The sequence below is a fragment of the Mirounga angustirostris genome, unplaced genomic scaffold (assembly GCF_029215605.1).
Source record: "Mirounga angustirostris isolate CCGP_5_RB_7025 unplaced genomic scaffold, mMirAng1.0.hap1 SCAF_17, whole genome shotgun sequence".
In the NCBI taxonomy this organism is placed as follows: Eukaryota; Metazoa; Chordata; class Mammalia; order Carnivora; family Phocidae; genus Mirounga; species Mirounga angustirostris.
This window is the reverse complement of record NW_026991725.1, coordinates 48,239,263-48,253,521: the sequence shown is the minus strand read 5'-3', so window position 1 is coordinate 48,253,521 and position 14,259 is coordinate 48,239,263. Positions and strand designations below refer to the sequence as shown.

The window sequence follows — 14,259 nt, the reverse complement described above, 5'->3', positions numbered from 1 at the left end:
CTGTCTCCCTTAGGTCAGCTATGCAGTGACATGAGCTGGTGTCTTGAAGGCTGTGCAGACAACCCTCAGGCCTTTGCGCTTCTTCAGAATGTTCTCGTGGCTTCAGCATCGGTGCATCTGGCTCCCACTGGGCGTTCTGGGCTCGCCTGCTGTGGCGAAACCCCTTTCAGCATCCCACCATCTCAGTATGCTGCAAGGGGCTCGTTATCGTCCCTGTCCGGCAGTAACATTTCCAGCCTCTCAAGCTTGCAAACGTGAGGCTGTCGTTAGCTTGTGTCTTTGATGGTTTTTATACTCAGAGCTTCTGAGTGCCTCTGCGTCTCCCTCCCCCCAGCGTTCTCGGGACCCACCGCTTCCCTCTCATCTGAGCCCTGTCCCTGTGCTGGGACTGGTGCAGTAGCCTCCACTCCCCGCGCCTCACCTCTTGCCTTTCAGTGTCTTTTCTGTGGAGCTGCCAGATCTATGCTTTTACAAACACGCTTCTTCCCTGCATCTCCCCTGAACCTCTACTAGCTGATCCCCTGTGCAGGACACACTCTAAGTTGTTGAGTCCACCTTTCTAAGCTCCCGCCGCGCACATTCCATGGTACAAACTACTTTCAGCGAGGCTGAGCTTCTCGCTCCACCTTGGCTATATCCTGCCACCCAGTTTTATGTTTTTTTAATTTTATTTTATTTTTATTATTTTTTTAAAGATTTAATTTATTTATCTGACAGAGAGAGAGAGAGAGACAGCTAGAGAGGGAACACAAGCAGGGGGAGTGGGAGAGGGAGAAGCAGGCTTCCCGTCGAGCAGGGAGCCTGATGCGGGGCTCGATCCCAGGACCCTGGGATCATGACCTGAGCTGAAGGCAGACACTGAACGACTGAGCCACCTAGGCGCCCCCCAGTTTTATGCTTTAATAGGAATTTCTTTATCCCTCCTCTTGACCTTTAAATAGTCTTTAAAAGAACATCAGAGACCATCGATGTCTGAATTTCATACCTCATTTTACGGTTTCTGATGAGATGGCCGTGACTTTCAGGGTGTGGGGTTGGTTGTATGTTCTGCTCCGGAGTTCCTGTCCTATTTACAATCCTGTTCATCTTTCTCCCTTACTTTCCCACTTTCTTTTTAGTGCCTTATTTTGTGTCTTGTTTGTTGAGTGTGTGTTTGTTGTCTTTGTACCTAGAGTGTGTATTTCTTGAAGGTAGGTAACGTCTTGAATGTGTGTTCAAACACTGAATGAAGCCTAATTGGAACGTCGGAGTCTCAGAGACCTCTTTTAACAACATACCACCCACCTGCCATGTGCCTTGGGGGACATAAAGGGGGTACAGTATCACTCCCATTATCAGTTCTACAGGAACCTGGTATTGGAGCCAGTTTCCAGATGGTTCGAAGGGAGCTCTTGAAGCATTGGAATTGAATAATATATTGCATGTGAACATTTTTTGCTCCCCCTCATTGGCAGGCACGGGGTACTGATGATGATTAACCCTGTTTTGAGATGACGTACTCCTATTTGTGAGACTGAGTCATCTTTGTAACCCTAGACCTCAGAAAAGCACCCACCACGTGGGAGACACGTATGTGGGGATGATTTCTGATTTAACTGTCGTCGTTAGGACCTGCTGCCATGCCATACATGCTGTGGGATGCTAAACTGAACTTCCGCATTTTGACTTTCTTGGGGTTTTCTGTTTGTGTTTGTTGTGGTTTTCGGTTTTTTCTTTTTGGCCGGTCTGTAATTTACCTCTTACGAAGGTGAAGTGTAGAATGTGTAGCTTTGTGACAGACTGTGATCTCATTTTTGTTGGTTTGTTTTTTTTAAGATTTTATTTATTCATTTGAGAGAGAATGAGAGAGAGAGAGAGCATGAGAAGGGGGAGGGTCAGAGGGAGAAGCAGACTCCCTGCCGAGCAGGGAGCCCGATGCGGGACTCGATCCCGGGACTCCAGGATCATGACCTGAGCCGAAGGCAGTCGCCCAACCAACTGAGCCACCCAGGTGCCCCTGTGATCTTATTTTTGAACGGAAAAGTGAGGTATATATAAAAATTCATTGAGCTGTATCGTTATGACTTGTCTACGTGACTGTATACAAGTGTAACTCGATAAAATGTGAAATCGAGGTTGCCTGGCCTTCGTTTTCTCCCCCTTACTAAGACCCCTGGCTGGCCTGGGAGTGGGTGCCACGGTGGTGGGGACCCGAGCCGCCTGTATGAATGCAGCTGTTGCTGAGAAGCCCCTCGTGTCCCTGGGGAGGCCGGTCCTGGCACTGGACACCATCAGTCCCCAGCCTCTTTACTGTCCTCCTGCCTGGAGACATGGTCACCCAGGTCCCCTTGAAGAGAAGGCCTGCATCCCGGTGTGATGGGCTGCCCTTTCCAGAAGCCTCGGGCCCTCCTGCCACCATCCCCAGGGGCAGTTTGGCACGCTGTTCTCAGAAACCGTTCTTGGTGAACTGAGAAACCCCCCAAATCAAAAGTGCTCTCTGTATCAGTTTTGAATAGTGGTTATCGTGCTGATCAGGAAAGGTTTGTGTGTTCAGCGCTAACAACTCTTGAAAATTATTGGGGACCCGCGAGGTGCCCGGCTGGCTCAGTGGGTGGAGCGCACGACTCTTGGTCTCGGGGTTGTGAGTTCGAGCCCCACGCTAGTGTCGAGATGACTTGAAAACAGAACCTTTAAAAATGAATTACTGAGGCTTCTCCCCAAAGAGCTTTTGTGTGGGTTAGGTTTATCTGTATCTGAAAGGATAGCAAAGTTAAAACATACTTATGAATTCACTTAAAAATAGTAAATCATTGATTTCTTCAGATAAGTTCATTTAAAATAAATGTATGACAAGGTAACGTAAGTAAATTATCTTTCATGAAAAAAATAAACTATATTTTCCAAAGCAAAAAAATCAGAGAAGTTTTACGTTTTTTTTTTTTTTAAGATTTTATTTATTTATTTGAGAGAGAGAGAATGAGAGAGAGCGAGCACATGAGGGGGGGAGGGTCAGAGGGAGACGCAGACTCCCTGCCGAGCAGGGAGCCCGACGTGGGACTCGATCCCGGGACTCCAGGATCATGTCCTGAGCCGAAGGCAGTCGCTTAACCGACTGAGCCACCCAGGTGCCCAAGTTTTACGTTTTTGCAAATCTCTCTAATAACCACCTTTTCAGATCATTGAAGGCCCCTGTTCCAGGCACTGTGTGGTTTCTGGCTGTCTGATCTGTGCAGGTTGTTTTTTTTTTAACTCTGTATTTTATTTTTCTTCTAGACTTACTCTGGACTCTTCTGCGTAGTCATAAATCCTTACAAGAATCTTCCAATTTACTCTGAGAATATTATTGAGATGTACAGAGGGAAGAAGCGCCACGAGGTGCCACCGCACATCTATGCCATCTCTGAATCTGCTTACAGATGCATGCTTCAAGGTAACTGGAAGTGCTAGCCTCCTAAATACTCAATTTCTGAAGTGTAGGTTAGGGTTTTTGTATGCGTCCCGATTTGTTCTCCAAAGGGCTTTAAGCTTAAAAATAAATAAATAAATAAAAAGAAAAGTCATAGCTGTATATTGTAGAAGAATTTTGAATTATTACAATTCGAACGGGCAGTGTGGTCATTTTCTGGAGGAAGTTATGATTGCCTTCCTAACTACTTCATGTTCATTTTTTCATTAAAAAGCATCTAGTTTTTATATACATTTGCTCTCCATCCACTACAAGCCGGTGTGCTCGAAGCTCTCCTGCACTAGGTATTAGAACTCAACAGCAAGAGCCACGGGAGGAATAATAGAAAAGGTAGATAGAAGCTCTGCTGGGGAAAGAAAGATCATAAAATATTTCTGTCTTAAAACAAAAGTTAGAAAGCACAGGGCAAGTTGGTTGATCTCGACTGTTCACCTTTGGATTGAGGATGAAATATAAATTGGAAGAGTCATTCATTTGCATCATGACCTTAGACACGATGGTTTATGGAGGGATATTTTCCTGAAAACCAGAACATAGCAGTTTTGAACACGTTTCACATTATCGCTCAAAAAGACTGCATTAAACGTGGGCCTTCCTGGCGCCATGTGAGATCTGTAGTCACGCTCCCTCTCCTTTCATCTTTTAAAAAAGAAACTTGATAAAGTATGATAAGACCTATCGGTTCTTTTTTTTTTTTTAAGATTTTTTTTATCTATTTATTTGAGAGAGAGACAGAGCGAGCGAGCAGGACCAGGAGGGGAGGAACAGAGGCAGAGGGAGAAGCAGGCTCCCTGCTGAGCAGGGAGCACGATGCGGGACTCGATCCCAGGATCCTGGGATCATGACCTGAGCCGAAGGCAGACGCTTCACCGACTGAGCCACCCAGGCACCCTAGGTCTATCGGTTCTTATAAAATAGGTGGGTGATCTTCAGGGAACGAGAGAGGCTGCCTCCACCTGTCACCGCCTTGCGGGTCTCGGAGGCTGGGTCTGAGTCTGCAGGGCGGTGTGAGGGCCTTCACCAAGTGCAGTGCCCATCACCCACTTCTCGTCTTGTTCACACGTGCATTAGACCAGATCCCTTGGCAGACAGGAAGTACTTCAGACCTAGAGGAGCGTCATCGATGGGAAGGGACAGGTGAATATCCAGAGTTCATTCAGGCTGAAAAAAGATGAAGTTTCACACCCTTTCTTAGTTTCAGACCAGAGAATCCATAGAAATGCCTGCAGCTGTGGTGAGTTGCTGATCGTGGAGAAAGGAGGGTCAGCTGCTTTGCTTTCGGGTCTGTGTCTCTGTGAAGAAGAATAAGCCTTATATACACAGAAAAGCATTTCTGTGAAGGAGCAAACTTCGCCTTATAGGGGAGAAGAAATTGGAGAAAGTGTACTCCTTCTCTGTTGAATCCGTATTTCCTCATCGAAATGAGTCCATTCTCCCAGTCGAGATGGTCGACCCTGTCTGGTTCCTGAAGTGTTATCTAGAACGGGAGTTTCCAGAAGGTGGGGGAGGGGGCAGGGTCACGTGTACAATTCTAACTTTTCAAAAGGCCAAGAAGCTTCAGGCTGCTGAGCTTCGCATACCTACCAGGGAAGACTCTAGAATCTATTGTTAACAGCCTGAGAACAACATGAAAATATGCCCCACATTCCTTTAGCTCAGTGGGAAGCGAAATTATAGCGGACAGCTTTAACAGAGAATCGTGCCATCCCACGGTCTTCCGTGACGTCCTCGTGGCTGTTTGCAGAAAAGGTGCACGGAGGTGCTGGGTGGTGCTGGGTGGTGCTGGAGGCTGTCAGCTTCGCCAGGGTGTCCACCAGCGGGTATCCCGTTGGGACATTTTTATCAGTATACCTAAAGATGAGGGAGACTTGCCCGTGAAATGCATAGATGATGTGAAACGTCAATGCAATAAATGCATTTGATGAAAAGAAACAGGATTTTTAAAATTATCTTGACAGGTTGAATGGAAAAATTGAATCTAACAAAATAGTTAACAGTGGTTAAATGTTAACGTCCCATTATTGGGTTGCCAGAGCAGCTACATGCGTATGGAGCAAGGAGGATGTGGCTTACCAGCATATCGTATTATCACCAATATTATCATCATTAATGCCAGAATGAACATTTATTGAATATTTCTGTGTGCCAGGCACTGGGGCTAAATGTTTCATGTGCACGATGTAATCTGCAACAACAATCCTATAAAGTCAAAAGAATTGCTGTCCCTATTTTACTGAGGCACAAAAAAGTTAAAAACTTGACCCAAGAAAATGTAGATAGTAAGAGGTTATGAGCTAGGATTCAAAACCAAGGCAGTGTGACACATTCTTTTCCACAATAATAAAATTCCATATGAAAATTAAAAAGAGGGGCGCCTGGGTGGCTCAGTTGGTGAAGCATCTGCCTTCAGCTCAGGTCGTAATCCCAGGGTCCTGGGAGCAAGTCCCGTGTCGGGCTCCCTGCTCAGAGTCTGCTTCTCCCTCTCCCCCTGCTTGTGCTTGCTTGCTCTTTCTCTGTCAAATAAATAAATAAAATCTTTTAAAAAAATTAAAAAGAATTAGTTGATAGTTTTCATTACATAATAATTGAAAAGTGTGACACAAAATACAAACAGACCCCCCCCCCAAACAGTTCCATCACATTCCGCTCTATAGGTCGGGGGCCACATGCTGACGTCCTACACAACGCAGTTGGGTTGGGACACACACTAGGGTAGTCAAAGTATGGCTTATGCTACCTACCAGAGCTGCTCCATGTAGGCTTTCAGTTACCAGCGTGAGCAAAGCAGCTAAATGCCACTGGGCCAGTGAAGAGGATCTATACCTAGAGAAGGGACCAGGGGAGGATTCAGAGCATAGCGTCCCACTGAACAGAGTTTGCTTCTTTAATGCACAAAAACAGAAGAGAGCTGACCTTTTCCCCTAAGTTTGGATTCTAGGGGATTCCATATTAATAAAACGCAGAGTGTGTCTGGCACGTAGTAGGTGCTCAAGAGACGTTTGTTGAATGAATGAATGACAGGAGAGTTCTTGGACATAAACTTGATGGCAAAAATCGCAAACTCCGTTCTCGTTAGATTTATACCGAAGTAAAATATACACCTTAACTAGTAAGTAAGTGTTTCATGTTTTTTAGGGTTAAATGGAACTTTAAATTAAAAAAATTTCCAATTGCACACTGTTGATATATAGAAATATTTTAAAAATATACGTATTGGCATTGTGTATCTTTTTTTTTTTTTTTTTTTTTTGACAGAGAGAGAGTGACAGCAGGAACACAAGCAGGGGGAGTGGGAGAGGGAGAAGCAGGCTTCCTACCGAGCGGGGAGCCCGTGCGGGGCTCGATCCCAGGACCCTGGGATCATGACCTGAGCCGAAGGCAGATGCTCAACGACCGAGCCACCCAGGCGCCCCGGCATTGTGTATCTTAGAACCTTGCAAAACTCACTTGTTCTGCAAGGGTTTTTGGTCGAATGTTTGGGATTTTCTGTGGAGACCATCATGTCCTCTGCAGAGACATCGCTAGGTCCTTCCCGTCTTATGCTTTGGATTTTTTCCTGGCCTTGTACTGTTGAATAGGTGTGGTGACAGCATTCGTCCTCGCCTCGTTCCTGGTCTCGGGGACAGCGTTCAGTTTTCCGCCATTAAGGGTAGTGTTGTTGTATGGGTTGTTTGAACCTGCTGTTTACCAGATTCACGGAAGTCTCTTGTATTCCTAGTTTGCTCAGGTGTTTTAAAATCCTGAATGGATGTTGAGTTTTGTCGAATGCTTTTTCTCCATCTGTTAGATGACTAGGGGATGTTCTTTAGTCTGTCGACACAGTGAGTTAGATTGTTTGCCTTTGGACATTGAACTAACCTTGCCTTGCAGGACAAATGCCACCTGCTCATCACGTGTCCCCCTCCGTATTGCTGGAGTGGATCTGCTAGCACGGTGTTAAGAATTTTCGTGTCCTTGCTGATGACAGATACCTGTCATTTTTTCATATTATAATGTCTCTGTAGTCACAGTGTCAGGATAAGGCTTGTCTCTGAGAAGGGGTTGGGAGCTACTCCTTCCTTTTCAGTTTTGTGAACAGTTTGGTATGATTTTTTTCCTTAAATGTTGTGTCGAATTCACCGGTGAAGTGTGTTTTCTTTGTGGGAAGGTTTTTAATTACACATTCGATTGTTTTTTAACTGAGGTATCATTGACATTTTAGGAGTTCCACAAATTCAATTTCTTTAATAGATAATGGGGCCCAATCAGGTTATTTCTTCTGGAATGAGCTTTAGCAGTTTGAGTCTTTTTAAAAAGTTGTCCCTTTCATCGTAGTTGTCAGACTGGGATTCAGGGCAGTTATTCTCAGATATTGGTCATTTGTGTCTTTTTCCTGATCAGTTCGCCTAGAGGTTTATCAACTATATGATTTTTCTCGAAGAACCAGAATTCGATTCCTTTTCTTTTCTTTTTCCTGTTCCCCATTTCATTGATTTCTGTTCTTTCTCATTTCCTGGCTTCTATTTAATTCAAATTCCTTTTGCTTTTTTCTAGTTTTTTACGGTAGGAGCCGAGGTCATTGATTTGAAATCATTTCCACCGTTGAAATATGATTTAACTCGGCGTGGATTTATCGAGGACCTTTATGGGAGTCTAACACTGAGCCAGGAAAGGAGTCTGCAACTAGCCTTCAGAAGGCTAGTTACATTTTTGAAAGTGAAATTGTTTCCCTTAAATATCAGTATGAGGCTTTGGTTCCATTTACGGGTTTTTAGAGATCAAGGTCATTGTGCATCATTATAGTGCGAGGATTCATGACGTGGAAGGGAGGAGTGGTGGGATCACAATTGGAGAGAATCTTGGAGGTGATCAAGCCCATACCCTTATTTTTTTTTTTTTAAGATTTTATTTATTTGACAGAGAGAGACACAGCGAGAGAGGGAACACAAGCAGGGGGAGTGGGAGAGGGAGGAGCAGGCTTCCCGCCGAGCAGGGAGCCCGATGCGGGGCTCGATCCCGGGACCCTGGGATCATGACCTGAGCCGAAGGCAGGCGCTTAACGACTGAGCCACCCAGGCGCCCCAAGCCCATACCCTTATTGGACAGATAGGGAAACTGAGGCCCAAAGCCATACAAGACCAGACCGACAAACACGGAGGATCGATTAAGTGTGGCTAGCAGAGTTGTTCTGCTTTTGGTTGGGCCGGGGGTGAGAAGCATGGAGAGTGAAGTATGGAGCAGAATCGAAGGGTAGGCGGTGGTTGTGTTGGTCTCCAGCTTCAGTGATAATGAGTATGTACAGAGGCAGGAGGAAAGCCATTCTGAACTAATTAGGAGGCAATTGAATTTTGGTTAATTTGAATGCATTTTGATGTTTTTAATGTGTGAACCAGTTCGGAAAAGCCATAAGAAACTTGGCGTAGTGGAGTTCTATAGAAGTTGCTGAGACCTAGAGAATGTCGGGGTCTGGAGGGTCCTATTTACAGTGAATGATCAAGGACCTGATAAAATCCTAGTATCAGCAAGATATCGATACTGCGTTCATAGATGCGAAGTGAGTTTGCAGCAGAGCGGGGTGGGGGGACCAGCACACAGGAGCCCAATGCCCATGGTCTCACCAGTGCCCAGCGCTCAGCCACCCTAATCAAGGCTAACTGTCAGCATGAGAGTAAGGACAGAAGACAGCCTGATCTCAGGCAGCACGTTCTAGGGAGCAGGCAGTCGGTGGCATCGTCTACTCCAGAATAGGGTCAAAAGAAGGACACGTTGAGGAGCCAGAGGGAGAAGGTCTGGGAAGCTTCCCCAGAGGGGCCCCAGCTGAGCTGAGCACGGAAGGACACGTAGGGAGCTAACAGTGTCTGTGGGTCTGGGCGGGGGGAGGCGTGTGGAAGGAAGGGCATGGCGTGGCCCCTGGGAAAGAGAACCAGTAACCCCAGTAAAGGAGGCAGGGGTCAGCCCGGTCCTGGGATGGTGCCTGTGCAGCTGGAGGGAGGGATACAACGGTGGTTAGGAGCTAGTCAGAGGTAAGGATGCTCTTTGTAGAACTCGGTGTTTACACAGAATATACACGTGCATTTGTTTATTGTAATTATATTATGATAGAGTGCATGAACTCTTGATTTCTCTCTGATAAAGGCTGTTGATGCCTGAACCACTGTGGGGCCCTTATCGGGTCCCCCGATGGCAACCACTCCAGGGGAAGCACGCTCAGCACAGGGGTGACAGAAGACGTCGCTGGGCCAGGCCCTGTGAGCACAGTCCCCGTCTAAGCAGCGGCCCCTTGGTTAGCGGTGTTGACAACACAGGTAGCAGAGACCGGCGCCAGCCCTCACCCCTCAGCAGCCACGGGACCCCCTCTAGGAACATTTCTCTCCTGTTAAATAGATAATCAGGCTCGGAAGTGACTGGAGGTCCTGCATCCCACGCTGCAGGTTCATCCGTGGGCTGGACGTGGGTTTGAATTTCACCCTTTCCTTTGAAAAACCAAGCTGAGGTGCGCCTGGGTGGCTCAGTTGGTTAAGCGACTGCCTTCGGCTCAGGTCATGATCCTGGAGTCCCGGGATCGAGTCCCGCATCGGGCTCCCTGCTCGGCGGGGAGCCTGCTTCTCCCTCTGACCCTCCCCCCTCTCATGTGCTCTCTCATTCTCTCTGTCTCAAATAAATAAATAAATAAATCTTTAAAAAAAAAAAAAAAGAAAAACCAAGCTGAAGACTCAAATCATTTATCACTTTAAAATCATGTGAGGTTTTTTTCCCCATGGCACGTTCTTTTGTTATTTTGGGGATGTATACGGCTTAAACTTCATGCAGATGTTTGTCTCTCTCTTTTTTTTTTATAAAATTTTTTTTTTTTTAGATTTTATTTATTTATTTGAGAGAGAGAGAATGAGAGAGCACATGAGAGGGGGGAGGGTCAGAGGGAGAAGCAGACTCCCCGCCGAGCAGGGAGCCCGATGCGGGACTCGATCCCGGGACTCCAGGATCATGACCTGAGCCGAAGGCAGTCGCTTAACCAACTGAGCCACCCAGGCGCCCCGATGTTTGTCTCTCTTCAACCTTCTCCACTTAGTGTGTGATTATTACTATTTTTTTCTCCTTTAAGGTCAAGTTAGTAACGATTCCTCTCCGGTTGTGGGTGTTCTGGAAGCCGTTCTGAAAGGTGGGGGTTTCCAAACCTGACCCTGCATCAGAATCACCTGGGGAGCTTACTTAGAGAGGGCGTTTCAATCCCTACCCCCCTGAAATTGATTCAGTGAGGGAGGAGCCCTGGGGACTCATCCTTATAGGGCTTCTCAGGTGATGCTGATGTGTAGCAGGGCTTGAGCATCAAGGTTGATGAGGCATATAAAGCCTTCGAAGCCTGGGCGAGGCATATAAAGCCTTCGAAGCCTGGGCCATCGTTTACCCCCCTGAGGGGTGGGGAAGCCTTACGAGAGAGGAGCGGAGTTCCCAATGTGATGTGGGCCGTGACTGCAACTTGATTATATGAAGTCTTAAAAAAAAAAAAACCAGGCAAATGGTCATTTTGTTTTTTTGTTTGTTTTGTTTTGTTTTATAGATCGTGAGGACCAGTCAATTCTTTGCACGTAAGTAAATATTGAACGTTCGGACTTGTTTTTGATTCTGTTGGAAACTAAAGCGATTGTTTTTGTGTGTATGTGTTTGGGGGGAGGGGGAAAGTAGAGCAGTTATTTCAAGAATTTGATGTGAACCTTGCAGTTAATCATTTTAAGACTAAGATGATACAGGTTGCTTAAATCGGGGGTCCCTGTTTGGCTGTCACACCGGGCGTCTCCCACATTTCGCAGTGTTTCTCTGTGAAACTTACGTCTTTCGTTTTCGCACGCACCTGGTGGCCTCCTGGACATTACAGCAGCGTGTCCACGTCACCCGGCGCAGGCGACCGACGGTCGTGTGCCTCGTGTGCCGAGTGCTAGAGTGTCGGGAGTGAATGAAGCCGTGTCCACGGCAGGACGCCATTAGATTGGCCTGGAAAAGGATCGTTAGAAAGACCAGCCCAGCTGCGGTGTGGATGGAGATTGACCGAGTTTTGCTGTTAGTGGTGGAGTGTTTATCGTGAGCGAGTTTAAATGGGGGGGGGGGGGCGGGCGGGAGGGAGGCAGGGCTGGAAACTTCTCGTCTGTGGCTTCTCTTTTCCATGATGTCGCAACTCCGGTATCTGACACAAGAGGAGGGAGGAGAGGTAGAAATGGAGGGCTCCGGTCTGCTTGTTGTGTACATTTTCTCCTAGCTTTGTTTAGCCTCGGGGTTGTACAAGTTAGCTTTTCCTGAGCAGTCAACCACCCTGGAACTTCATGGCTTAAAATACTTCTCCTGGCAATTGGGTCGGGCTCAGCTGGGTGGTTCAGCGGACCTGGGCCCACTCCTGCACCTGCGGCCGGCTTGGGGTGGGGGGTGCTGGCTGACTGCAGGCTGGGGGGCCTTGCCTTCACCTGTGCATATCCTCGCGTTCTCCAGCGGGCTGTCCCGGGCTTTTTACACGGGGGCAACGTTCCAGGAGCAGCAAGCGGGCGAGCTCCAGCGTGGGAGCCTTGTTCGAGTTCCTGCTTCTGTCTCGTTTGCTGTCTTCCCAATCCCAAGCGAGACACATGGCCAAGGCCGGGCTGGGTGTGGGACGCGCTGCCACAGGGAGCAGATGGAGTGAGGCGGGAGGCGGTTGAGGTCATTGCTGTAGGCAGCCCTCCACCGGAGAGCGGTGGAGTGGAACCTGATCCAGTCCATCAAAAGGTGGAACCATTGCATCTCTGCAAATGGGGGACAGCAGAGCAAGAGAACGGAGAACATTGGCCCGAGAAGCTGTCACAGTGGGGTACGGGCAAAGGGGAGCGGATGGTTGGGAGGGAGTAGACTGGTCAGGACAGAGCGCTCGGGGCCTCGATGGAATAGAACAAATGACGTTGGGGATACGGGTGTCAACAGGAAGAGTGGGCGGTGCGGCCACGGGAGTGAGTGGTGGAGAGGCAGGGGGGCTCCCTGGAATTGAGGGCGCCGAGGGGCGGGGCCTGGGATGTGTCCCTCACATGCAGGGGGGGCTCGGCCACGCGCACGCGTACACACCCACACACGAGTGCTGAAGGGCCAGCCCTCCGTAAAGCTAAATGACCTCACCTAGAGGAGTGTCCTTCATCCCAAGAAAATACCCCTCCCACTCTTTTGGAATAAAAAGTGCTTTCTTTTTTGAAACAAGAGTGGAGGTTTTTGTTCTTAATGATCTTCCTGGGTGAGATCCACCCAGAGGTCAGGACCACTGGAGAGGAGGGGTGAGTGAGCAGGATGCCAGCGACTTTGTGCCTGACTCAGGTCTGGGAGCGGGGGAGGGGAGAGAGGGGGTGTCCTCACCTGGGAGGGTCGTCTGCGGAGCCCTCAGTGAGGAGGCGGAGGATGTGGGTGACTTTGCTCACTCTGGAATGGGGGTCCCGGAGCGTGCAGAGGAAACGGGGTGGGGGAGGGATAGCGGGGTTTGGGATCGGGAGAGAGGACCGCGTGGGAGCAGACTGTAAGAATGCAAAGTGACCCGAGGAGCTGATGTCTTGGGCACTGAACAGGGACAAGGATGGCAGGGCTGTGAGCCTGAAGGATTCCCAAGAGTCCGGGGGTCGGGTGGGGGGCTCAGGCCTCTGGAGGCGGCGGCCACGGCTGGTACTTATGGCTCCCGGTGCATTGCTGGCTTGGGTGGGCAGGCTCGCAACCAGATGAGTTTCTGGACCCTGATCCTTCGCACGCTCCCTGGCGGCTTCCTGAAGACTCCGTGTGCCGGTGGACAAGGGAGGCCCCATGAAGCCTGCAGGCGTGGAGGACAGCAGGTGAGGAGTGGCATCAGGCGATTTTCAAGGATTTTGGTGTAAGTGGAGCATACGGTGTGAAGTAGGCAACAAATGTGAGCTTGAACTCAACATGCCGAGAAATTAACCTACATTCCCGCGCATCACCCAGTTTCCTGATTTCTGCTATCCGCTCCTGTGTTTCAGGACTCCAGGCCCAGCATCTCTCGGTGTCCTCAGACTCCTCCGTCTGCAGGTCCCTGTTTCTGGTCACACTGTCGGACATTTCTGTCCGTCTGGTCCTAGCCGGTCCCATAGCTCCGGTCTGGCCCGCTTTTGTGGATCCCGGCTGGCTTCGTGCCTTTAGCCTCTTCTTCCCTTCTTCCCTCCGGGGAGGAAATCTCAAATCGAGTCCCACCTACATGATAGGTTCCAACCCACACTGATTTTCTCTCCCCGGGCCCTTTTTTACATCCACTGCCATTCTGGGTTCCGTATTTGGGTCACCCAGACCGTGTTTTACAACTAGACAGAAAGGTGGGAACTGTGACTTACCTTGATTGCTCCTTAATAACCCCGGAGACCCTGGCAGCCTGTTCTGAACATAGAACGTACTTCGGAAACTGATAAAATGTCAAACGAAAGAACAAATCTCTTACTGAAGGAGGAACCAAGATAACAGGCTAAAGTATAGATTACTGGTGATACCATATGTTTTCAAGGGAAAACCTTTCTGATACCATTTTTAAAAGACATTTTAGGGGCGCCTGGGTGGCTCAGTCGTTAAGTGTCTGCCTTCGGCTCAGGTCATGATCCCAGGGTCCTGGGATCGAGCCCCGCATCGGGCTCCCTGCTCTGCGGGAAGCCTGCTTCTCCCTCTGACTCTCTGCTTGTGTTCCCTCTCTTGCTTTGTCTCTCTCTCTCTGTCAAATAAATTAAAAAAAAAAAAATCTTTAAAAGACATTTTAGTTTGAAACTTAAAACCTACACAGAAGTAGAATGGTATGTGGCCCCCATATGCCCATCACCCAGCTTCCATGATTTTACATTTTT

General features: G+C 48.3%; 1 protein-coding gene across 4 annotated transcripts in view; it reads left to right on the top strand.

Moving 5' to 3' along the window:
• MYH10 (myosin heavy chain 10) overlaps positions 1-14,259 on the top strand; it is a 124,959-nt gene that overhangs the window by 18,415 nt on the left and 92,285 nt on the right. For all 4 annotated transcript variants that reach the window (XM_045889878.3, XM_045889877.3, XM_045889876.3 and 1 more), the window contains exons 3-4: positions 3,253-3,409; positions 10,983-11,010. In XM_045889878.3, coding sequence (XP_045745834.1) covers positions 3,253-3,409; positions 10,983-11,010 — 185 coding nt within the window. The remainder of the gene's footprint in view (positions 1-3,252; positions 3,410-10,982; positions 11,011-14,259) is intronic.